The sequence below is a fragment of the Scyliorhinus torazame genome, chromosome 4 (assembly GCF_047496885.1).
Source record: "Scyliorhinus torazame isolate Kashiwa2021f chromosome 4, sScyTor2.1, whole genome shotgun sequence".
In the NCBI taxonomy this organism is placed as follows: Eukaryota; Metazoa; Chordata; class Chondrichthyes; order Carcharhiniformes; family Scyliorhinidae; genus Scyliorhinus; species Scyliorhinus torazame.
The window spans coordinates 248,518,163-248,543,378 of NC_092710.1; the positions used below are offsets into that span (position 1 = coordinate 248,518,163).

At 47.0% G+C, this 25,216-nt stretch overlaps 1 protein-coding gene across 6 annotated transcripts in view; it reads right to left on the reverse strand.

Moving 5' to 3' along the window:
- usp45 (ubiquitin specific peptidase 45) overlaps positions 1 to 25,216 on the reverse strand; it is a 362,553-nt gene that overhangs the window by 74,860 nt on the left and 262,477 nt on the right. For 5 of the 6 annotated variants that reach the window (XR_011940756.1, XM_072499597.1, XM_072499595.1 and 2 more), the window contains one exon: positions 12,146 to 12,233. Coding sequence is in view for 5 of the 6 variants with exons in the window: in XM_072499597.1 (XP_072355698.1) it covers positions 12,146 to 12,233 (88 nt within the window). In the remaining variant the exon portion in view is untranslated. Of the gene's footprint in view, positions 1 to 10,713; positions 10,795 to 12,145; positions 12,234 to 25,216 lie in introns of those variants that run through there. The other variant, XM_072499602.1, reaches the window with a different exon arrangement.

Here is a 25,216-nt window from a genome sequence, read left to right on the forward strand (position 1 = left end):
GGATGGGGGCTGTGCTTTGTCTTTACCTCTCTTTTTGGTTGTTTCTTGTTTTGTATTTGTTGCGTGGGGAATATATTTGGGTTGGTTGAACGGGGCGGGGGGGGGGGGGGGGAAGGAAGAGTAGCTTACCTTTGTTCATAATTGGTTACAATTATATTGGAATTATATTGGGCTTTGGGGTTATGGCAGTTTTCTGGGGCGCGGTATTGCACTGGTTTTATTTGTTTTTTGGAGACTGGGTTATGGGGGAGAGGATTGGGAGGAGGGGGGCCTGGGCAGGGGCCTCCACACGAGCAAGCGAAGGTTGGCCAGTAAATGGGAGTGTGATGGGGGGGAGGGGCTGCGGTCTTTGTTACCTGGGCGATTGGCCTGGGAGACGTGAAATGTGGGGTAGCAGATCAATACTGGGAGAGGTGTTTGCAAGAGGAAGTGGATGGGGAGATTCTGGGCGGGGAGGGAATCTGAGGGTGGGGGGGGGGGTTCGACGGTAACAAAAGGATTGCGCGGGTCAGGCCTGAGGGGCAGGGCCTGGGATTATGTTTAAAAAAAAAAAAATTTACAGTACCCGATTCATTTTTTCCAATTAAGGGGCAATTTAGCGTGTTCAATCCACCTACCCTGCACATCTTTGGGTTGTGGGGGCGAAACCCACACAAACACAGGGAGAATGTGCAAACTCCACACAGTGACCCAGAGCCGGGATCGAACCTGGGACCTCGGCGCCATGAGGCAGCAGACCTAACCCACTGCGCCACCATGCTGCCCTGGGTTATGATGATGGCGGATTGGAGGTTTCAGACGGAGGAGATGGTGGCGGATCTGGGAGGCAGGTACATGGTAGCGACAGGGGCGCTAGAGGGAAGGTTGATGGCACTGGCGAGAGTATATAGCCCTAACTGGGATGATGCAGGGTTTGTAAACAGGGTGCTGGGTGCCATCCTGGATCTGGATACCCAGGCTCATGAGGGAGATGGGAGGAGTGGACCTCTGGACGTTCTTCCACCCGAGGGAACAGGAGTATTCGTTTTTCTCCCCGGTACACAAGGTGGATTAACTCGAGGATTAACTTTTTCATGTTGACTGCGGTTAGGAGTTCGGAGTACTCAGCAACCGTGATCCGCATTGGATGGATGTGGTTTGGAGAAGGGGATAGCCCAGAGGCCAGGGTGCAGAATGGACATGGGGTTGTTAGCGGACCGGAACATTTGTGATAAAATCAGGAAGGTGATTGAGGAATATATGGGGTTAAATTGCACGGGAGAGGTTTTGCAGTCGGAGGTTTGGGAGGCTCTGAAAGCAGTAGTGAGGGGGGGAGGTGATCTCGTTCAAGGCGAAGGTGGACAAGGAGGAGAGGGAGGAACTACAAAAACTGATAGAGGAGATTTTGGAGGTGGATGGGAGGAATGCAGGGGACCCGAACCGGCCAGGAGTTTCGACCAATTTTCCACAGGGAAAGCAGTGGATCGGTTGAGAAGGCTGAAGGGGGCTGTCTACATGCAAGGGGAGAAGGCAGGGTGTATGCTGGCTAGCCAGCTCCGGATGGAGGCGGTGGCGAGGGGGATAGTTTGGGTACAGGATAGGACGGGGAAGCTGGTGATGGCCTCTGAGCAGACTAATAAAATATTTGAGGAATTATATAGGGACTTGTATAGGTCGGAGCCACCGAGGGAGGAGCTGGGGATGAGGGAGTTCCTGGACGGGTTGGAGTATCCAAGGCTGGGAGAGGAGGATAGAGCAGGGTTGGAGGGGCTGCTGGGGAGCAGGAGGTGATTGGGAGGATGCAGGCAGGAAAGGCGGCGGGGCCAGATGGGTTCCCAGTTGACTTTTATAAGAAATTTAAGGGGAAACTGGCGCCGTTGATGGTGGGAATGTTTGAGGATGTGATAGGTAGGGGTGCCTTGCTGCAAACGAAGGGGCAAGCTTCTATCTCATTGCTCCTAAAGGAGGACAAGGAACCAGTGGGTCGTTTAGGCTCATATCTCTGCTGAATGTAGATGCCAAGATATTGGCAAAGGTGTTGGCGTCAAGGTTGGAAGGGTGTCTCCCGAAGGTGATTGGGGAGGATCAGACAGAGTTTGTGAAGGCAGTTGTTCTTGAATGTGAGGTTGTTGAATGTGGTCCTGTCTCCGGCGGATGGAAAGGAGATGGAGGTGTTTGTGGCACTGGACGCAGAGAACGGTTTGATCAGGTAGAGTGGAGTACTTGATGGCGGTAATGGACCACGGTTTGTGGCGTGGGTGCGGCTGTTGTATAAGGAACCGATAGCGAGTGTTCACACTAACATTCAAGGTATTTTGCACCGGGGTACGAGACAGGGGTGCCCTATGTCCCCCCTATTGTTTGCATTGGCTACAGAGTCTCTGGTATTTGGGGGTGCAGGTGGCCTGAGATGGGGGAGGGCTCGGGAAGTATAATTTCACTAGCTCGTTGGGAAGGGTGAAGGCCGATTTGTCGAGGTGGGACAATCTCCCTCTGTCTTTGGCGGGCCAAGTACAGGCAATTAAAATTAATGTTTTGCACGGTTTCTGTTTTTATTTCAATGTCTTCCGATCTGTTTAACCTAAGTCCTTCTTCAGGGGTTGGACAAGTTGATTTTGCAGGCAGAGGAAGAGCAGGAAGGCAGTGCAGGGGTCCCCTGCAGTCATCTCCCTCCAAAACAGGTATACCGTTTTGGCTACTGTTGAGGGAGATGGCTCACCAGGGGAAGGCAGCTCTGTTGCGCAGGAGGGCAGGAAAAAGAGTGGTAGAGTATTGTGATAGGGGATTCGATTGTAAGGGGAGTAGACAAGCGTTTCTGCGGATGCAAACGAGACTCCAGGAAGGAATGTTGCCTCCCGGGTGCAAGGGTCCTAGATGTCTCAGAGCGGCTGCAGGACATTCTTAAGGGGGAGGGTGAACAGTCAGCTGTCGTGACTATAGGTTAAAAAATGGGATGAGGTCCTACGTGCTGAATTTAGGGAGTTAGGAGCTAAACTAGAAAGTAGGACCTCAAAGGTAGTAATCTCAGGACTGCTACCAGTACCATGTGCTAGTCAGAGTAGGAATGACGGGTTAGACAGGATGAATGCGTGGCTTGAGAGATGGTGCAGGAGGGAATGATTCAGATTTTTGGGACATTGGAACCGGTTCTGGGAGAGGTCGGACCATTACAAATCGGACGGTCTACACCTGGGCAGGACTGGAACCAATGTGCAAGGGGGGTTGTTTGCTAGCGCGTTTGGGGAGGGTTTAAACTAATATGCCAGGGGGAGGGGAACCTATATGAGGAGTCAGAGAAGGAGGATGCAAGGACATAAACAAAAGATAGAAAAGGGAATAAGAAAAGTGATAGGCGAAGAAACCAAGAGCAAAATTCAAACAGGGTAAAAGAGAAAAATATTGGGAGCAAGACAAACAATGTGAAAAAGACAAACTTAAAGGATCTATTCCTTAATGCATGGAGCATTTGCAGTAAAGAGAATGAACTAAACGCGCAGATAGACATAAATGGGTACAATAGAATTGGGATTATGGAGACATGGCTGCAGGGTGACCAGTGTATTCAGTATTTAGGAAGGACAGGCATAAAAGAAAAGGTGGTGGCGTGGCACTCCTGGTTAAAGAGGACATTAACACAATAGTGAGGAAGAATTTTAGCTCTGAAAATGTGGAGTCTGTATGGGTAGAGCTGAGAAATACCAAGGGGCAAAAAACATTAGTGGGTGTCATATATAGACCCCAACTGCAGTGCTGATGTTGTGAATGGCATTAAACAAGAAATTAGAGATGCATGGAACATCGGTGATTTTAATCTGCACATAATTGGGCAAATCAAATTAGCCACAATGCCAGAGAGGAGGAATTCCTGGAGTGTATACGAGATGGTTTTCTTGACCAAAATGTGGAGGAACCAACTAGAAAGCAGTCCATCTTAGACTGGGTACTGTGCAATGAGAAGGGGATCATTGCCAATCTGGCTGTGCGAGACCCCTTGGGGATGAGCGACCATAACATGATAGAATTTTTTATCAAGATGGAGAGTGAAGTAGATGAGTCGGAGACTAGAGTGCTGAATCTTAACAAAGGAAACTATGAAGATATGAGGTGCAAATTGGCCTTGATAGATTGGGGAGAGTTATTTATTTTTTTAAATTAAGGGTCAATTTAGAGTGGCCAATCCACCTAGTTTGCACATTTTTGGGTTGTGGGGGCGAAACCCACGCAAACACGGGGCGAATGTACAAACTCCACACGGACAGTGACCCAGAGCCGGGATCGAACCTGGGACCTCGGCGCCGTGAGGCCGCAGTGCTAACCCACTGGGGAGAGTTACTTAAAGGAATGACAGTGGATAGGCAATGGCAAACATTCAAGGAACTAATGGGGGAACTGCAGCAACTGTTCATTCCTGTTTGGCACAAAAACAAAATGGGTAAGAGGGCCAATCCATGGCTTACAAAATAAATTAGAAATAGTGTCCGATCCAAGGAAGAAGCATACAGATTGGCTAAGAAAAATAATAGGTCTGAGGATTGGGGGCAGTTTAGAATTCATCAAAGAAGGACCAAGGTACTGATTAAGGTGGAGAAAATGCAGTCCGAAAGTAAGCTTGCAGGGAACATAAAGACTGACACTAAGAGTTTGTGGAGATATGTGAAGGGAAAAAGATTGGTAAAGACAAATGTAGGCCCCCTACAGTCAGAAACAGGGGAATGTATAATAAGGGACAATGAAATGGGTGAGCAATTGAATACATACTTTGGTTCTGTCTTCATAAAAGAGGACACAAATCAGATACCAGAAATGTAGGAGAATGCAAGGTTTAGTGAGAGGGAAGAACTGAGGGAGATCAATATTAGTAGAGAAATGGTGCCTGGAAAATTGATGGGATTGAAAGCGGATAAATCCCCAGGGCCTGAGAATCTGCATCCCAGAGTGGCTAAGGAGGTGGCTCTGGAAATAGTGGATGCATTGGTGGTCATCTTCCGGGATTCTATAGACTCTGGAACTGTCCCTGCAGATTGGAGGGTAGCCAATGTCACTCCAATATTCAAAAAGGGAGGTACAGAGAAAAAGGGGAATCATAGGACAGTAAGCCTAACATCGGTAGTGGGGAAAATTCTTGAATCCATTATCATGGACCTTATAGCAGAATATTTAGAAAGCAGCGGCAGGATCAGTCAGAGTCAGCATGCATTTATGAAGGGGAAATCATGCTTGACAAATCTGATGGAATTCTTTGAAGATGTAACTAGTACAGTTGACAAGGGGGAGCCTGTCGATGTGGTATATTTGGACTTTCAGAAGGCGTTTGACAAAGTCGAGCATAAGAGATTATTGTGCAAGATTAAAGCTCATGGAATTGGGGGAAGTGTATTGAGGTGGACAGAAAACTGGTTGGTAGAGAGGATACAAAGAGTAGGGATTAATGGGTCCTCAGAGGGCAGTGAGGCTATATGGGTAGAGATCAGGAATAAGAAGGGTGCAGTCACAATGTTGGGGGTTTACTACAGGCCTCCCAACAGCCAGCGGGAGATAGAGGAGCAGATAGGTAGACAGATTTTGGAAAAGAGTAAAAACAACAGGGTTGTGGTGATGGGAGACTTCAACTTCCCCAATATTGACTGGGGCTCACTTAGTGCCAGGGGCTTAAGACGGGGCGGAGTTTGTAAGGAGCATCCAGGAGGGTTTCTTAAAACAATATGTAGACAGTCCAACTAGGGAAGGGGCGGTACTGGACCTGGTATTGGGGAATGAGCCCGGCCAGGTGGTAGATGTTTCAGTAGGGGAGCATTTCGGTAACAGTGACCACAATTCAGTAAGTTTTAAAGTACTGGTGGACAAGGATAAGAGTGGTCCTAGGATGAATGTGCGAAATTGGGGGAAGGCTAATTATAACAATATTAGGCGGGAACTGAAGAACATAGATTGGGGGCGGATGTTTGAGGGCAAATCAACATCTGACATGTGGGAAGCTTTCAAGTGTCAGTTGAAAGGAATTCAGGACCGGCATGTTCCTGTGAGGAAGAAGGATAAATACGGCAATTTTCGGGAACCTTGGATAACGAGAGATATTGTAGGCCTCGTGAAAAAGAAAAAGGAGGCATTTGTCAGGGCTAAAAGGCTGGGAACAGACGAAGCCAGCGTGGAATATAAGGAAAGTAGGAAGGAACTTAAGCAAGGAGTCAGGAGCGCTAGACGGGATCACGAAAAGTCATTGGCAAATAGGGTTAAGGAAAATCCCAAGGCTTTTTACACGTACATAAAAAGCAAGAGGGTAGCCAGGGATAGGGTTGGACCACTGAAGGATAGGCAAGGGAATCTATGTGTGGAGCCAGAGGAAATGGGCGAGGTACTAAATGAATACTTTGCATCAGTATTCACCAAAGAGAAGAAATTGGGAGATGTTGAGTCTGAAGAAGGGTGTGTAGATAGCCTGGGTCACATTGAGATCCAAAAAGACGAGGTGTTGGGTGTCTTAAAAAATATTAAGGTAGATAAGTCCCCAGGGCCTGTTGGGATCTACCCCAGAATACTGAAGGAGGCTGGAGAGGAAATTGCTGAGGCCTTGACAGAAATCTTTGGATCCTCACTGTCTTCAGAGGATGTCCCGGAGGACTGGAGAATAGCCAATGTTGTTCCTCTGTTTAAGAAGGGTAGCAAGGATAATCCCGGGAACTACAGGCCGGTGAGCCTTACTTCAGTGGTAGGGAAATTACTGGAGAGAATTCTTCGAGACAGGATCTACTCCCATTTGGAAGCAAATGGACGTATTAGTGAGAGGCAGCACGGTTTTGTGAAGGGGAGGTCGTGTCTCACTAACTTGATAAGAGTTTTTCGAGGAGGTCACGAAGATGATTGATGCAGGTAGGGCAGTGGATGTTGTCTATATGGACTTCAGTAAGGCCTTTGACAAGGTCCCTCATGGTAGACTAGTACAAAAGGTGAAGTCACACGGGATCAGGGGTGAGCTGGCAAGGTGGATACAGAACTGGCTAGGTCATAGAAGGCAGAGAGTAGCAATGGAAGGATGCTTTTCTAATTGGAGGGCTGTGACCAGTGGTGTTCCACAGGGATCAGTGCTGGGACCTTTGCTGTTGGTAGTATATATAAATGATTTGGAGGAAAATGTAACTGGTCTGATTAGTAAGTTTGCAGACGACACAAATGTTGGTGGAACTGCGGATAGCGATGAGGACTGTCGGAGGATACAGCAGGATTTAGATTGTTTGGAGACTTGGGCGGAGAGATGGCAGATGGAGTTTAATCCGGACAAATGTGAGGTAATGCATTTTGGAAGGTCTAATGCAGGTAGGGAATATACAGTGAATGGTAGAACCCTCAAGAGTATTGAAAGTCAAAGAGATCTAGGAGTACAGGTCCACAGGTCATTGAAAGGGGCAACACAGGTGGAGAAGGTAGTCAAGAAGGCATACAGCATGCTTGCCTTCATTGGCCGGGGCATTGAGTATAAGAATTGGCAAGTCATGTTGCAGCTGTATAGAATCTTAGTTAGGCCACACTTGGAGTATAGTGTTCAATTCTGGTCGCCACACTACCAGAAGGATGTGGAGGCTTTAGAGAGGGTGCAGAAGAGATTTACCAGAATGTTGCCTGGTATGGAGGGCATTAGCTATGAGGAGCGGTTGAATAAACTCGGTTTGTTCTCACTGGAACGAAGGAGGTTGAGGGGAGACCTGATAGAGGTCTACAAAATTATGAGGGGCATAGACAGAGTGGATAGTCAGAGGCTTTTCCCCGGGGTAGAGGGGTCAATTACTAGGGGGCATAGGTTTAAGGTGAGAGGGGCAAGGTTTAGAGTAGATGTGCGAGGCAAGTTTTTTACGCAGAGGGTAGTGGGTGCCTGGAACTCTCTACCGGAGGAGGTGGTGGAAGCAGGGACGATAGTGACATTTAAGGGGCATCTTGACAAATACATGAATAGGCACGGGCTTGGAGGGCCGAAGGGCCTGTTCCTGTGCTGTACATTTCTTTGTTCTTTTTTTTCAAATTGGCAGGCAGTAACCAGTGGGGTACCACAGGGATCGGTGCTGGGACCCTAGCTATTCACAATATATATTAATGATTTGGATGAGGGAACAAAATATAACATCTCAAAGTTTGCAGATGATACCAAATTGGGTGGGAGGGTGAACTGTGACGAGGATGCAGAGATCCTACAGCAAGATCTGGACAGGTTGGGCGAGTGGGCAAATCAATGGCAGATGCAGTATAATTTGGATAAGTGTGAGGTTATTCACTTTGGAAGCAAAAACAGGAAGGTAGATTACTACCTGAACGGTTGTAAATTGGGAGAGGGCAGTGTACAGCGGGACCTGGGTGTCCTTGTGCACCAGTCGCTGAAGGTAAGCATGCAGGTGCAGCAGGCGGTAAAGAAGACTAATGGTATGTTGGCCTTTGCGAGAGGTTTCCAGTACAGGAGCAGGGAAGTGTTGTTGCAATTATACATGGCCTTGGTGAGGCCACCCCTAGAATATTGTGTGCAGTTTTGGTCTCCTTCTCTGAGGAAGGATGCTCTTGTTCTCGAGGGAGAGCAGCGAAGGTTTACCAGACTGATTCCAGGGATGGTGGGACTTTCATATGAGGAGAGAATGACTAGATTAGGATTGTTCTCACTGGAGTTCAGAAGAATGAGGGGGGAATCTCATAGAGACTTACAAAATTCTAACAGGACTACACAGGGTAGATGCAGGGAAGATGTTCACGATGGTGGGTGTGTCCAGGACCAGTGGTCACAGTCTGAGGATTCAGGGTCAACCACTTCGGACAGATGAGGAGACATTTCTTCACCCAAAGAGTGGTGCGCCTGTGGAATTCATTACCACAGGAAGTAGTTGATGCTAAAACTTTGAATATATTCAAGAGGTGGCTGGATATAGCACTTGGGGAGAAAGGGCTCAAAGGCCTCCTCCTCCTCCTATCTTCTATGTAAATCCTCGTTCATTTGGGGGGGGGGGGGGAAAGGAGAGATGGGGAGGTGGCCAGGATTAGGAGGGCGGTCTTGCAGAGGGAATGACAGACCGGGGGGGGGGGGGGGGGGGTCAGGCCTCCCAAACTGGCTGTATTATTATAGGGTGGGCTCGTGTAGGGGGTTGGGTTTGCGAGTGCTGGCGACAGCACCGCTCTCGATGGCTCAGGAAAGTACTTTGTGAGTCCGGTGGTGGTCGCCACATAGATTTGGAGGCAGTTTACACGTGGGGCTGGGTCAGTGGGGATGCGGATCAGGGGGAATCATGGGTTTGAGCCGGGAGGATGGATGTGAGGTTTCGGGGATGGATGAGAGGGGGATTAAGGAAATGAAGGATTTGTTCTTTGAGGACGATTTTCGAGCCTAGAGGAGTTGGGGAGAAGTATGGGTTGGTGCAGGGGGAAGGGTTTAGATATATGCAGGTTCGGGACTTTGCACGAAAAGCTTCCCCGACCTTCCCGATAGCACCAACCTCCCTGGAGGCGGTGCTGTCAGCAGGGGGGGGGGGGCATGTGAGTGATGTGGGAGGGAGGGGCCCCGTGAACCATGTTCACATGTTTTGGTCCTGCCCGAAGATGGAAAGGTTTTGGAGGACGGTGTTCAGTACAATCTCAGAGGTCTTGCATGTAGATGTGCAGCCTGGTCCCCTGGAAGCCATACTCTGGGTGTCGGACCGGCCGGAGCTGCAGGCAGGAGGTGGGGCAGATGTCTTAGCCTTCGCCTAGCTGATCGATTGTAGGCTGGTTTTGTTGGGATGGAGGTCAGCTTCTCCGCCATGTGCCTCAGCATGGCATAGGGACACGCAGGAGTTTTTGAAGTTTGTTCACCATGCATTTTCGGGTTGGTTACCGTTGACTGTTGAGGGGGGGACGTTTTTCTGTGTTTGGCTGGGATTATTTTGTATTGTTGGGGTTGTATTTTTTTTGTATGACGAAAATGGTGAAAATCTATCAACTAAAAATTCTTTTAAAAAACCCACACAAGATTTACAAAGCTTGGAGCGCCTCATGAGATCTAACGAGATTTTGTGAGATGTCACAATCTGGATCTTGCCCTCACGTATTTAAGTGAGCCATTAGGCTCAGTTAAATATGTCGGTGCCCAATTCTCCAAGGCCCAGGATCGAATACCCGCGCCTTGAGTCCTTGTCATGGCACCGTTTAGCACTGGTCCACACAATAGTGGAGGTCCCCTGTGGTCGGGCTCTGGGCAGGGTGGTACCCAGGCACCTTGGTACTGCCAGCCGGTTACCTTGGTACTTACTACCTTGGTACTGCCATGGTACCTGGGTGCTAGGGATCAGGCCCGGGAGTACCTTGCCCTTAAGAGGTGGAGTGAAGGAGGGCTCGAGGATCCCCTAAGAGGCAAGTTAGGTTGTTGGGGGGTCCTGAGGCCGTGGTGGGGAGTCTGAGGGGAGTCGAGAGATCAGGGCGGCATTTAAAAGTAGTGGCCCGATCTCTTCCTGCACTGATGAGCTTGAAGTGAGCTAAGTGCGGCCTCTGCGGGACATTTCTAGCTGAGGCCAAAAACAACACTGCAGGTACTGAGAAACACCCCACTGCGTTACATGCCTAAAACAGGACTCTGATTTTTTGGTGCGTTGAATCATGTCTAATGTTTACACATCAGGCATTTCCCTTTTCTTATAAATTCAGTTTTTTGAAATCACTATGAAACCTATAATTTTATTTTATTTTTTCAAGGAGGATTTTCCAAAATTCAGAGCAAACATTTTGTCCTTGCCCCAGATCAATATGATCTTATTCCCTCTTCACACTATCAGTCTGGTCTGCTCCAGTTCTGACTTTCACATTCGCATGTTTGACCTGTTGAGGAACAATGGGGACATTTAAAGACAGATTCTGTCCTGCGCAAGTGCTGATGATACAGAGGCAAACCTAAGTAACATAGAACATAAGTTACTTCAGGAGTTGGCAGAAAACAGCTGCATCATCCAGAAATACTGTTCGGTAAATATAAACTTCTTTAATAATGTATTAATTCATAGAATGTGGGCTTCACTGGCAAGGTCAGCATTTGCAGTCCATCCCTAAATTTCTTTGAGAAATTGGTGGTGAGACACTGCATGACCCGCTGTAGTCCTAGTGGTGTTGGCACACGCAAAAATGTACTTGCAATTATTTAGTGTCTTTCATAAGCTCTAGATGTGTCGAAATGTTTTCCAGCCAATGAAGAACTGTTGAAAGTGCAGTCACTCTTGCAATTTATGCACAACAACCTCTTAACAAATAGTAATGTGATGACAATCAGATATTCTGCTATTTTTCATGATGCTCATTGAGCATCCAATTTATTATTTTATTGCCACAATGCATAAACATAAAAACATTGAAAATAGGAGGATTAGGCCTTCTGGCCCTTTGAGCCTGCTCTGCCATTCATTATCATGCCTGATCATCCAATTCAATAGCCTGTTCCCACCTTCCCCTCATATCCTTTGATCTCAGAGTTATGTCTAACTCATTCTTGAAAACATACAATGTTTTGGACTTTCTGTACTAGCGAATTCCACAGGCTCATCCTCTCTGGGGTAAGAAATGTCTCCTCATCTCAGTCCCAATTGGTCCACCCAGTATCCTCAGAGAGTGACACCAGGTTCAGGACACCCCACACCAGGTTCAGGACACCCCACACCATCGGGAACATTCTCCCTGCATCTACCCTGTCTAGTCCTGTTAGGGTTTTAGAGATTTCTACAAAAAGCTCCCTCATTCTCCTGAACCCCAGCGAATATAATCCAAACCGACTCAATCGCTCCTTATAAGTCAGTCCCGCCATCCCGGGATTCAGTCTGGTAAACCTTCGCTGCACTCCTCCATTGCAAGAACCTCCTTCCTCAGATAAGGAGGCCAAAACTGCACACAATATTCCAGGTGTGGTCTCACTAAGTATAATTGCAGCAAACATCCCAGCTCCTGTACTCGAAACCTCTCACTATGAAGGCCAATATACCATTTGCCTTCTTTACTGCCTGCTGCAGTTAAGTACTCAGAAAAAAAAACTAGCTGCTGTCAAACGAGGAGGGAAGCTTTTTGATCTCTCCTCATCTGGTCATCATAATATGGAAAATCAGTACAGTACAAATGGCATTTTGTAACTGCCCTGGACACCTATTTTAGAAATGAATTCCATAATAGCAGGATTCAATGCAATTACCTTTGTTTCTTCAATCCGCATGGCATCCAGCAAATAGTGAAGCAATTCCTGGCTGTCCTGCTGCTGGAACCCCCTGAAACGCGGTGCTCTGTTGGGCAAAGTAGATCAACCAAATTAAGCAGAAAGGAATATTCATGGTACTGCAGCATGACTAATGCTGTCAGACGGTTATTCAAATTGTTTTTATAATTGCTTTAACAAAAGAACAGAATGTATAACTTTAAAGTGGAGACTAACTTACATCAGCACCTTCGTAGTCTATTTGCCACTTTCTATCCTCGCTTACATCTGAAGACTTACTGAGTATTCATTTCTCATGTACAATGTTACAGGATTTTAAACAGTGATATATCAAAACATTTTTAATTTTTTTGAATAAAGATACTAAACATAAGGCAGGGCATGTGGTAATATCCATGTGTCATCTGGAAAGATAGAACCATAGAATTTACAATGCAGCAGGCCATTCGGTCCATCGAGTCTGCACCGGCCCTTACAAAGTGCACCCTACTCAAGCCCACGTCTCTACCCTAGCCCCTTAACCCAGTAACCCCCACTTAACCTTTTTGGACACTAAGGGCAATTTAGCATGGCCAATCCACCTAACCCGTACATCATTGGACTGTGGGAGGAAACTGGAGCACCCGGAGAAAACCCATGCAGACACGGGGAGATCGTGCAGGCTCTGCACAGACAGTGACCCAAGCAAACCTGGGACCCTGGAGCTGTGAAGCAACTGTGCTAACCACTATGTTACCGTGCTGCCCCAGATTGGTGGACAATACCTATCGACAAATCTCTGGATGTCTTTCCCTCCACTGGAAGCAATTTATAACTGCTGGTCAACCTCTTCTACATTCAGTACAATGCATAACAAAATTCAGGCAAAAGGTGAGCAGAAGTTAGTCTCAGACCTGCTGCAAAATTTGCCCCATTGCTCGGGTGCTTCTTCCCAATCAATACAATTTGGAACCTTTGCTTTACTTGGACAGTAAGATAGCATTTCAGCGGCTTTAATTAACATTATTTATTAAAATTAAAACTCAAAATGAGTTAGGATGTTGTGTGACTTGAAGGATAACTTCCAGGTTGTGAGGGTGTTCCAATGTACTGCTGCTCTTGTCCTTTTAGATGGTAGCGGTTGTGGGTTTTTAAGGTGCTGTGGAAGGAGTGTTGGTGAGTTCCTGCTGTGCATTTTGTAGATGGGACACAATGTGCAGCGGTGGTGAAAGGAGTGAATGTTTGTGGATGGGATGCCAAGCCAGCGGGCAGCTTTGTCCTGGATGGTGTCAAGCTTCTTGAGTGTTGTTGGAGTTGCACACGTCCAGGCAAGTGGAGAGTATACCATCACACTCCTGATTTGATGTGGAGATGCCGGCGTTGGACTGGGGTGAGCACAGTACGAAGTCTTACAACACCAGGTTAAAGTCCAACAGGTTTGTTTCGATGTCACTAGCTTTCGGAGCTCTGCTCCTTCCTCAGGTGAATGAAGAGGTATGTTCCAGAAACACATATATAGACCGATTCAAAGATGCCAAACAATGCTTGGAATGCGACCATTAGCAGGTGATTAAATCTTTACAGATCCAGAGATGGGGTAACCCCAGGTTAAAGAGGTGTGAATTGTGTCAAGCCAGGACAGTTGGTAGGATTTTGCAGGCCAGATGGTGGGGGATGAATGTAATGTGACGTGAATCCCAGGTCCCGGTTGAGGCCGCACTCATGTGTGCGGAACTTGGCTATAAGTTTCTGCTCGGCGATTCTGCGTTGTCGCGCGTCCTGAAGGCCGCCTTGGAGAACGCTTACCCGGAGATCAGAGGCTGAATGCCCTTGACTGCTGAAGTGTTCCCCGACTGGAAGGGAACATTCCTGCCTGGTGATTGTTGCGCGATGTCCGTTCATTCGTTGTCGCAGCGTCTGCATGGTCTCGCCAATGTACCACGCTTCGGGACATCCTTTCCTGCAGCGTATGAGGTAGACTCCTGATTTGTACCTTGTTCATGGCGGACAGTGCTTTGGAGAATCAGAAGATGAGTTTGTTCTGGAAGGATTCCAAGCACCTGACCTACTTTTGTAACCACAGTATTTATATGGCCCTCATAATCTTATAAACCTCTATCAGATCCCTTCTCAACCTTCATTGCTCCAAGAAAAATAGCCCCAGCCAATCCAATCTTGCCACATAGCTCAGACCCTCTAGCCCAGGCAGCATCCTGGTACATCTCCTCTGCACCCTCTCCAGTGCAATCACATCCTTCTTATAATGTGGTGACCTGAACTGCATGCAGTACTCCAGCTGTGGCCTACCCAGCATTTTATACAGTTCCAGCATGACCATCCTGCTCCCTGCTCTGGTATTCTATGCCTCGACAAAGGCAGGTATCCCATATACCTTCTTAAACACCTTATCTACCTGCCGTGTCGGGATCTATGGATATGCACTCCGAGGTCCCTCTGATCTTCAGTAACTTTTCAGGGTCCTACCATTCATAATGTAATTCTTTGCCTCGTTAGCCATCCCCAACTGCATTCCCTCATTATTTCCCATGTTGAATTCCATTTGCCACTGCTCTGCCCACCTTATCAATCCTCCTGCAGTCTACGGCTATCCTCCTCACTATTTACCACCCTACCAAATTTCATGTCATCTGCAAACATCTTGATCATACCCCAACATTTGAGACCAAATCATTAACGTACACCAGAAATAGCAAGGGCACACTGAACCCCACTGGAAACAAGCTTCCAGTCACAGAAACGCCCCTCTACATCACCCACCGCTTCCCGACTCTCAGCTAATTTTGGATCCAATGTGACACTTTGCCTTGATCCAATAGGCCCATACATCCTTCACCAGTCTGCCATCAGGGACCTTACCAAAAGCCTTGCTAAAGTCCATACACTTACATTTATGGTCTCCTTGTGTCGAGAGATGAGTGCATACCAATGGGTCACTATTGGTTTGACAGCGTTTGGCTCTCTCTTCGGGGGGCATCTCATGTCTTGCCAGCTGCTGTGTCTCTTCTCTTCACCTATTTTCACTAGAGGTGGACAACAGCTGTCCAATGAGCCACGATGATCTCTCCCACCATTGAAGGCAGTCGGTCTTCTTCACCAATTGAGCTGGGCTTATAACCCGTAACTGCATTATTTTGGTCGCTGCGAGGTGTCTATGGAGTGACCTCTCCATGGCGTGTACCTGGGCGGAATATATGACGTTTTGGGCTGGTCAAGTGTCAGAACCCCTCTTTCGGCTTTGCTGGTGAGGGTCGAAGGAGTGCAGAGCATGATGTTTGGCACCAGTTTGGCCATAGGAGCTGCCGGAACATGCCAAAAATAATGCATGACCGCCTTAGGGGCTCCACTCCAGATTTCTGTTACAGTTTACTCCCTTAACCTCGGTCTTTCGCGAGATGTCTACTAGATAGTGGGACTCATTTACTTGAGGAAGTGCTCTGACCAGGTGCAGCCTGTGCTCTGACCAGGCAGATAAGGCAAGCAGCCTGTATCTTTAATTCAAGCAAAATAATCCAGAAGTTACAGGAGACCGCAGACTTGACGGCACCAGAGAGAGATGAGTTAGGACTTGACTTGATTGGCTGGCTGGTGGCCAATGAATTGGCCTAAAAGTTCACACTCTGCCTGGTAACGGGTGGTGATAGGATACTGTTCCAGCAATGTAAATTATTATTAAATGCACTCTGAAATGGCCTAGCAAGCCTCTCAGTCATATCAAAGCACTGCAAAATCTAAAAGAATGGAAACCGGATTGACCACCCAGCATTGACCTACGCACTGAAAACAACAGCAAACACAGCCCTGCAAAGTCTTCCTTATTAACATCTGGAGACGTATGTCAAAATTGGGAGAGCTATCTCACAGACTGGTCGATCAACAGCCTGACCGAGTCACGCTCTCGGAATCATACCTTACAGACCATCACCATCCCACTGGCAAGACAGACCAACTATAGTATACAGTCAGGAGGGATTTGCCCTGGGAATCTTCAACATTGACTCCAGACCCCAGAACCATAGAATTCGTACAGTGCAGAAGGAGGCCATTCAGTCCATCGGGTCTGCACAGACCCGCTGAAAGAGCCCCCTACCTAGGCCCACTCCCCTGCATTATTCCCATACCCTCACCTAACCTGCTCATCTTTGGACTGTGGGATAAACCAGAGCACCCAGAGGAAACCCACGCAGACACGGGGAGAAAGTGCCAACTCCGCACAGAGAGTCATCCAAGGCCAGACTTGAACCCGGGTCCCTGGCACTGTGAGGCAGCAGTGCTAACCATTGTGCCACCATGCCATCCCATGTTCGACCTCATGCTATCAGGTCAACCGTTGGCAAGGAAACCTCTTGCTGATTACCATCTAATATTCTCCCTCAGCTAATGAATGTGTACATCTCCAGTTAGAACACCAATTGGAACAAACATGGAGGATGGCAAAGGCACAGAATATACTCAGGGTGAGAGCTAAATATTCATTGGCAAGAATGGTTCGGTAGCACACAGGGCATAAGGGTCCTAAATGGCATAGCTGCCAGCTATATGTATGGGGCACGTGTTGGGGGAACCAACAAGAATTAAAAACCTAGTTGACCTTGTCCTCACCGTCTATCTTTTGCAGATGCATCTGTCCATGACTGCCTTGATAGGAATGACCACTCCACAGATCTTGGGAGATTAAGTACTGTCTTCACTTTGAAGATACTCTGAGTTGTGTGGCACTACCACCGTGCTAGATGGGGTAGGTTTTGAACAAATCGAGCAACTCAAAACTGGACATCTGTAAGGCCATCAACAGCAGCAGAATTGTACTCAACCACAATCTGTAATCTCATGGACCATCATAGTCCCCCACTCTACTATTACCATCAAGTCGGGGGGGATCAACCCCGGCTCAATGAAGAGTGCAGGAGAGCATGCCAGGAACACCAGCAGGTATACCTGAAAATGAGGTTGTCATACAAACAAATGAAGTAGGAGCAGATGTAGCCCATTCAGCACCTCAAGACTGCTCCCCCATTCAATAAGACCATAGCTGCTCTGTTTGTGTTTTGCCATCTACCCCTAATAACCTTCGATTCCCTTGCCCAACAAGAATTTATCTATTTCCACCGTAAAAATATTTAATGACCCCACATCCACCACCTTCCGAGGCAGAGAGTTCCAAAGTTACAAAACCTTCACAGATAAAAGGTTGGATTCTCCGCTGTCAGGATTGTCCGTTGCACTGGCAGCCCAGGGATTCCCAATGGCATGGGGCTGCCCACAATGGGAAATTCCATTGGCTGGCTGTCGAGATGGAGAATCCCAGGGACGGGCCGCACCAGAGATCCCGCTCAAAGGATTTCTCATCTCTGTCCTAAAAGCTTTTCTAAAAGCTGTCCTAAAAGGGGCTTTTCACAGTAACTTCATTGAAGCCTACTTGTGACAATAAGTGACTATTATTATTATTAAAAGCATGACCCCTAATTTTAAAACAATGCTCCCTAGTTCTGGACTAACCCACAAGAGGAACCATCCTTTCCATGTCTAACAAGTCATCTCTCACTCTTCTAAGTTCCAGTGAAAACAAGCCCAGTTTGTCTAACCTTTCTTCTGAAGATAACCCATTCATTCCAGATATCAATCTTGTAAATCTCTTCCGAACTGCCTCCAGCGCACTTACATCCTTCCTTAATAAGATGACCAAAACAGTATTTGAGATGTAGTCTCGACACAGCCCTGTATAACTGAAGCATAACACCCTTACTTTTAGGTCTCCTGGTGAAGCTACATCACAGGACTACTTGCATGCCAAACAGCAGAAGGTGCAGAGCTCAGCGATCCCCAACTCATAGATCAGAGATAAGATCTGCAATTCTGCCACATCCAGCTGTGAATGGTGGTGGACAATTAAACAACAGGCAGAGGAGACTTCACAGATATTCCCATCCTTAATGGTGGGGCAGGCCAGCACATCAATGCAAAAGACAAGGCTGAAGCACTTGCAGCAATCTTCAGCAATAAGTGTCAGGTGGATGATGAATTTCAGTCTCCTCCTGAGGTCCCCAGCATGACAGATGCCAGTCTTCAGCTAATTTAACTCACGCCAAGTGATAACAAGAAATGTCTGAAGGCACTGGATACTGAAAAGGCTATGGGCCTGACAACATTCTAGCAATAGTACTGAAGACTTGTGCTTGTGAAATAGCCACCCCCAAGCCAAGTTCTTCCAGTACAGCTACAACACTGGCATCCAGCCGACAATGTGAAAAATTGCCCAGGTATGTCATGCATACAAAAAGCAGGACAAATCCAACCCGACCAATTAGTCGACTCTCCATCATCAGCAAAGTAATAAAAAATGTCATCAACAGCTGCTATCTAGCAGCGCTTACTCAACAATAACCTTCTCACTGACGCTCAGGTTGGATTTCGCCAGGACCACTCAACCCCAACCTCATTATCGCTTCACTCCAAACATGAACAAAACTGCTGCATTCAAGAAGCGAAGAGAGCGTGACTATCCTTGACAATAAGGCAACATTTAACAAGTTTGGCATCAAGGTTCCCTAGCTAAAATGGAGTCAATGGGATTCGGGGGAAAGTGCTACATTGATTGGAGTCACACCTAGCAAAAAGGAAGATAGTTCATAGAATCATGCAGTACAAATTATGTTCTTCAACCCATATGCCTACACTGACAAAAAAAAAGACACTAATCCGACTCCCCAAAGGCGGCATGATGGTGCAGTGGTTAGCACTGCTGCCTATAGCGCGGAGGACCTGGGTCACTGTCTGTATGGAGTTTGCACATTCTCCCCGTGTCTGCGTGGGTTTCAACCCCACAACCCAAAGATGTGCCGTTTAGGTGGATTGACCATGCTAAATTACCTCTTAATTGGAAAAAATAATAATTGGGTACTCGAAATTAAAAAAAAACTAATCCCACTTCCCAGCACTTGACCCATAGCCTTGAATATTATGACATTTCAAGTGCTCATCCAAGTACTTTTTGAAGGTTAAAGTGTCCTGTCTCAACTATCCTCCTAGGCAATACATCCCATATTCCCACCATCCTCATGGGTAAAAATTGTTTTCCTCAAATACCCCTCTGAACCTCTTGCCTTTCGCCTTAAAATTATGCCGCCTACAATTAAGGGGAACTGCTTCTTCCGATCCATCCGGCCCCTCTCAGTACTCTCTGCTCCAAAGAAAACAGCCCAAGCTCATTTAGCCTCTCTTCATAGCTAAAATACTCAATCCCAGGCAACATCCTGGTGAAACTCTGCTGCATCACCTCCAGTGCAATCACATCCTTCCTAGAACTGAACATAGTACTCCAGCAGTGGCCTAACCAATTTCCTCTACAGTCCTCCCTGCTCGTATAATCTATGCCACGACTGATAATGGCAAGTGTCTTGTATACCTTTTGAATTACCCTACCCAGGGATCTGTGGACAAACACCCCAAGATCCCTCGGTTTCTCTGAGCTTCCTAGAGTCCTGCCATTCATGGAGTGCTCCCTTGTTGTGTTATTCCTTCCAAAGTGCATCACCTCACAACGTTTCAGGGTTAAATTCCATCTGCCACTGATCTGATCATCTTACCAATCCATCTATATTCTCCTGGCCTATCTCAGTGTCATCTGCAACCTCACTTAGCATCCGAACAGCCCCCCCACCCCTGCAAATTTAATAGGCATGACCTCCCTCTGACAAAGTCATGCTGCTTAACTCTCCAAGTGGAGATTCATACTGTCCTTCAGAATATTCTCCAGTAGTTTCTCAACCACTGATATGAGACTCACTGGTCTGTAATTCCCTGGTTTATCTCTACCACTCTTCTTGAAAACTGTAACCAAATGATCTGTCCTCCAGGCCTCTGGTGCCTTCCCTGTGGCCAAAGAATTGAAAACTTGAGCCAGAGTACCCTGTAATTTCCTCCTGTGCCTCCCACAGCAGCCTGGGATAATACTCATCTGGACCTGGGGATTTGCCCACTTTTAAGCCTGACAAAACCTCCAGTACCTCCTCATTCCTTATGTCAAACTGCTAAGAACCTCACAGTCCATCTATCTGAATTCTGCACCTACACCCTCCTTCTCCGAAGTGAAGACCGATGCGAAGTACTCGTTTAATACCCTACCAATGTCACCCGGTTCAACACAGATTAGTCACATGGTCCCTAATGAGACCTACACTTCCCCTGGTTACCCTCTTTCCCCTTTATATACTTATGGAATATCTTGGAATTTTTCCTAATCTTACCCGACAGTGCTTTTTCACCTCCTCCTTTGCTCTCTTAATTGCTTCTTTGAGTTCTCTCCTGCACTTTCTATACTATACGAGGGCCTCTGTAGATATTCTGCCTCTGTACCTGTTAGCCTCTTTTCCTTCTTCTCCAATCCTGAATATTCCTAGACATGCAGGATTCTCTGGACTTGTTACTCCGATATTTCACCCTAAAGGAAACATATTGGACCTGTACTCTTGCCAATTCCATTCTGAACACTCCCCACAGTTCTGCTGTAGATTTACCCGAAGTAGCTGTTCCCTGTCTACTTTGAACAGATCCTAACCTCATTTTAATAAAATCAGCCTTCCCCCAATCGAAACCCCTTTTTTATGACAAATTTAAACGGCAGTGTTGGGTCACTGTCTCTAAAATGCTCCCCCACTGCTACCTCGAACATTTGGCTGGCTTTGTTCCCCAGAACTCAGTCCAGCACTGCACCATCCCTTGTTGGACCTTCGGCATGTTGACATAAATAGCTCTTTTAAAAACATTTCAAGAAATTTGCTCTCTCTGAACCCTTTACAAAGTGACCATCTAATTCATGTTGGGGAAGCTGAAATCCCTTAATATAATAATTTTATTATTGGGCACAATTGACATGAAAAATTTCCATGTCCAGTTTTGGGTGCGTTTAGCGGGCTATTTCTCGGCTTCTACAGCTATTCTAGGCCACTTTGCCCTTTGTTTTGGCCTCGGGGAGAGTCTCTACTGAGGTTGCACTTAAAGAGTGATTTCTTCTGGCAAGCTTCGATCGGGACACAATTTTGGAAGGTTGCCCCGATCTTCCCCCCACACCTCCCCATTTTTGTAACCCACCACCCCTCAAAGGCCCCTGGGAATGTTCCTCATTCCCCTCCCTCTACCTGGTAAGGTCCCCGGGTCCAATCCCTGACAGTGCCAACCTGGCTCCTGGAAACACTACATTCTTGGGGATCCAGAGATAACTGCGAATCCCATGAATCTTTGAGCCCGGCTATCCCTGATCAATTCACATAATGATGAGCCCTTCTTAAAAGGGTATCACATCATAAATGCACCAATGTATTGCTGATGGTGAAATGTCAATTGCAGCCTGGAAACACCCAGAGGCAAATAAATTGAGCGGCCGTCACTTTTAGGGCCACTGGCAGAGGGAAGCCTCAAACCATATGGCGTCATGTTTTCTCGGAACATGTAGAATATGTGATGGCCCAGATCTCTAGACGATCTCAGCCTTGTCCTCCACTGCCTCTCACTCGTTTGTAGAAAGGACACTCTTGGACGATAAACCTTGGCATTGCCAGTCATGTCTGCAGTCTGAGCCTCTGCTCCCCCTGGCCTTGTCTCCATGCAGTGACTCCAGCTGGAGCCGACCGTACAGCCGCCTTTCCCTCCTTCACCTCCTGCTTCAAATGAAGATTTAAATAATAGTTCCTGGGACTAGTGATTCCATTTTCACTTCTGCCTCCCCTCTGAAAAAGAGATACTGAAGATCAGAATGATTAAAGGGTGCGAGAAAAATGGTGTGAGCAAGAGCTATGGGAGCAGTTGGGCAATGGCCTTTATTGTTAACCCCCGACCCCCCTTCACTGATGGGATGGCACAATTGATGCAGCTGTGTCACCTTCACTAGAGCCTTCATTATCCAAGGCTACATTATTGTCTTCCACGATGTGGCTTTTCCAATCTTGACGTGAGGTTATTTAGTTGTGCTTATCCCTTTAAAAAGCACAATCAGAAAACTGGCTCGCTGTTGCTTCCAGGGCAAGGGTGTGTGCATCCTGTATAATTGACCTAGACCCTGGCCATTGTAGTGGCACCAAGTGAGTATGCTTTTCAAGAAGCATGAGAGCCCAGCTTAGCGGTCTTCCAATACTCCACTTAGCACCCATCATTTGTGACTCCTTTGCTTTTCCCAACAGGAATGTTTGCACACTGTGATTCTAGTCTGTCAGCCCCTGAACTTAAATGGGAGCTTTTGCATATTTCCCATTTACAAAGAGAACTAAGAACAGTAAACTTCACAAACCACTGCAGCGCCGATCTGTTCAATGTTTGTGTGAACCTTCCCTCATGTCCACACTAACAGGCCCCCAACCGATAATCTGAAATCTGCATTCATTCCCTCCCGATAATACATGTACTATCCATTTGACACCCCTGCGTTTCATGCAACCTTGTTGGGGTCCAACTACCCTCCCTTCGCTCTTCCCTGTGCCTTCTATTGTTCAACATCTTCATCCACATCCTTGTCCCTGCCTGCCATTGTGAGCCCTAGGCCTTTCCCTCCCCCTCCTTGCACAACCCACCTTCCACATTGCCCCCCAGTCTTAGCTCGTCTTTGTCATGCCACAGCACCTCCGACCTCACCTCGCACTCCACCCGGTCGAACTTTGGACCTTTGTTGTTGCGGCTGCATTGAGTTCACCAGCACGATGGTGTCCAGATCGACACTGGCATGTGGCATCGGTGGAAGAAGGAGACCCCTGCATTCTCCAACTCCAGGCACAGTCGTGAACAAGACAGTGACACAGGAGGGCCCATGGATCCAGTTCAGCATGGAGATAGAAGGCAGGAACCGTCAGAGTGCTGCTCAGCGCAGTGGGAGCAGTGCAGCACAATGGCAGATAGCCTTTGTTGCACTCACCTCAAAGTCACTGGTGAACCGAGGGCGTCCTTGTGCATGGCACTTTATCAAGTGGGTTTGACGCTGACATGATTTCCCACTGGCGTATGTTAAGATCCCGGACCAGACCACAACATTTGTTAGGATTCCAGACAAGAACGCCAAATACTTTTAAAAAATTTGTAAAACTTGAAGAAAGGATACTTCAGCCCAGGTATCTTTTTTATCGAAATAAACTTTAATTTAAACACAGAGTTTAACCACATTAACATCAAAGAAAATAGTTTTACAATGGTCAATTAAACAGTTCTTAATCACAAGGAAAAACGCAAACTTACGTCTTACAACTTCACTATAAATATTCCAACCAAGCAACCCCAATACAGCTCAAGTGTTATAAATAAAATTAACAGTTTTACTTTCTTATCTGTGTAGAGACTTTTTGGAGAGAGAACCTTTCAAGAGCAACCTGAAAACCCTTCTGTCTTGTCAGAGGCACGCTCATCCTAACAGTTGGCAAAGTTGCTGTTCAATTGCAGCCTGTAATACCTATATCAAACTCCAAAACTACAGACCTGGCTCGTCCCATTGATTACATAATTTCTATCCCACAATGTTCCATGACCTGCTTAGCTAAGACTAAATACCACTCCCCTATGAATTATCCACACTCCAGGGATCTCCAGCAATCCTAACAACGTTGCATTAGACACCTCTCGGTTAACAAATAAATGGTTAAAATTAATCATGACCTCACCTTTTCACAGAATCACAAATTTACAGTGCAGAAGGAGGCCATTCGGCCCATCGAGTCTGCATCGGCCCTTGGAAAGAGCACCTTTCCTAAGCCCAAACCTCCATCCTATCCCCCTAACCCAGTAACCTAACCTATTTTTTGGACACCAAGGGCAATTTAGAATGGTCAACCACCTAACCTGCACATCTTTGCACTGGAGGAGGAAACCGGAGCACCCGGAGGAAACCCACGCAGACACGGGGAGAACGTGCAGACTCCGCACAGACAGTGATCCAAGCGGGAATTGAATCTGGAACCCTGTCGCTGTGAAGCAACAGTGCTAACCACTGTGCTACCGTGCTGCCCATATGACCACTTACTTACTGCTTTAGCAGGCACATAGTCTGGACACCTTAACCTTCATTCTTAATAATAATAATAAACTTTATTGTCACAAGTAGGCTTACATTAACACTGCAATGAAGTTAATGTGAAAATACCCTAGTCGCCATGCTCCAGCGCCTGTTTAGGTACACAGAGGGAGAATTCAAAATGTCCAATTCACCTAACAAGCACGTCTTTCGGGACTTGTGGGAGGAAACTGGAGCACCGCTCCAGGTGCTCCAGTTTCCTACCATTGTCCAAAGAAGGTTAGTGGATTGACCATGCTAAATTGCCCTTAGTGTCCAAAAGGTTGGATGGGGTTACTGGGTTACGGGGATAGGGTGGTGATATATGATTAAGTAGGATGCTCTTTCCAAGGGCCGGTGCAGACTCGATGGGCCAAATGGCCTCCTGCGCTGGAGGAAACCCATGCAGACACAGGGAGAAGGAGCAAACTCCACACAGACAGTAACATGAGTCTGGAATTGAACCTGGAACCCTGGAGCTGTGAGGCAGCAGTGCTAATCACTGAGCCACCGTGGTCTACTTTATCTAAACCTGTCATAATCCGATACACCTCTATCAGATTTCCGCTCAATCTCCTTTGCTCCAAGGAGAACAAGCCTAGATTCTCCAATTTAACACTGTAGCTGAAATCACTAATCCCCAGAACCATTCTGGTAAATCTCTTCTGCAGTTTCTCAATGACCCTCACATCCTTCCTGCAGGTCCTCTGCTATATCATATTTCACTAGTGCGTGGCACTGGGAATAATCCAGACATTACTACCATTGCTAGTCTCCCGACTAACACCCTAAGATCTGGCGACAGGACCTTTATCGCTCTTTCTATGCTATTGACACCGATATGATCCACAACTTCTTGGAGAGTTCTGCAGCTACTCAGTGACATCCTTGATCCTGGCACCTGGAACCAATCTGCTATTGCAAAAAAAAAAAAAACGGGTCTACCATCTAGTTATAGAATCCTGTCACAATTGCTTTCTCAATCTTGCTCCTGCCACCCTGTGTAGCTAACGTCCTGTGATCACATA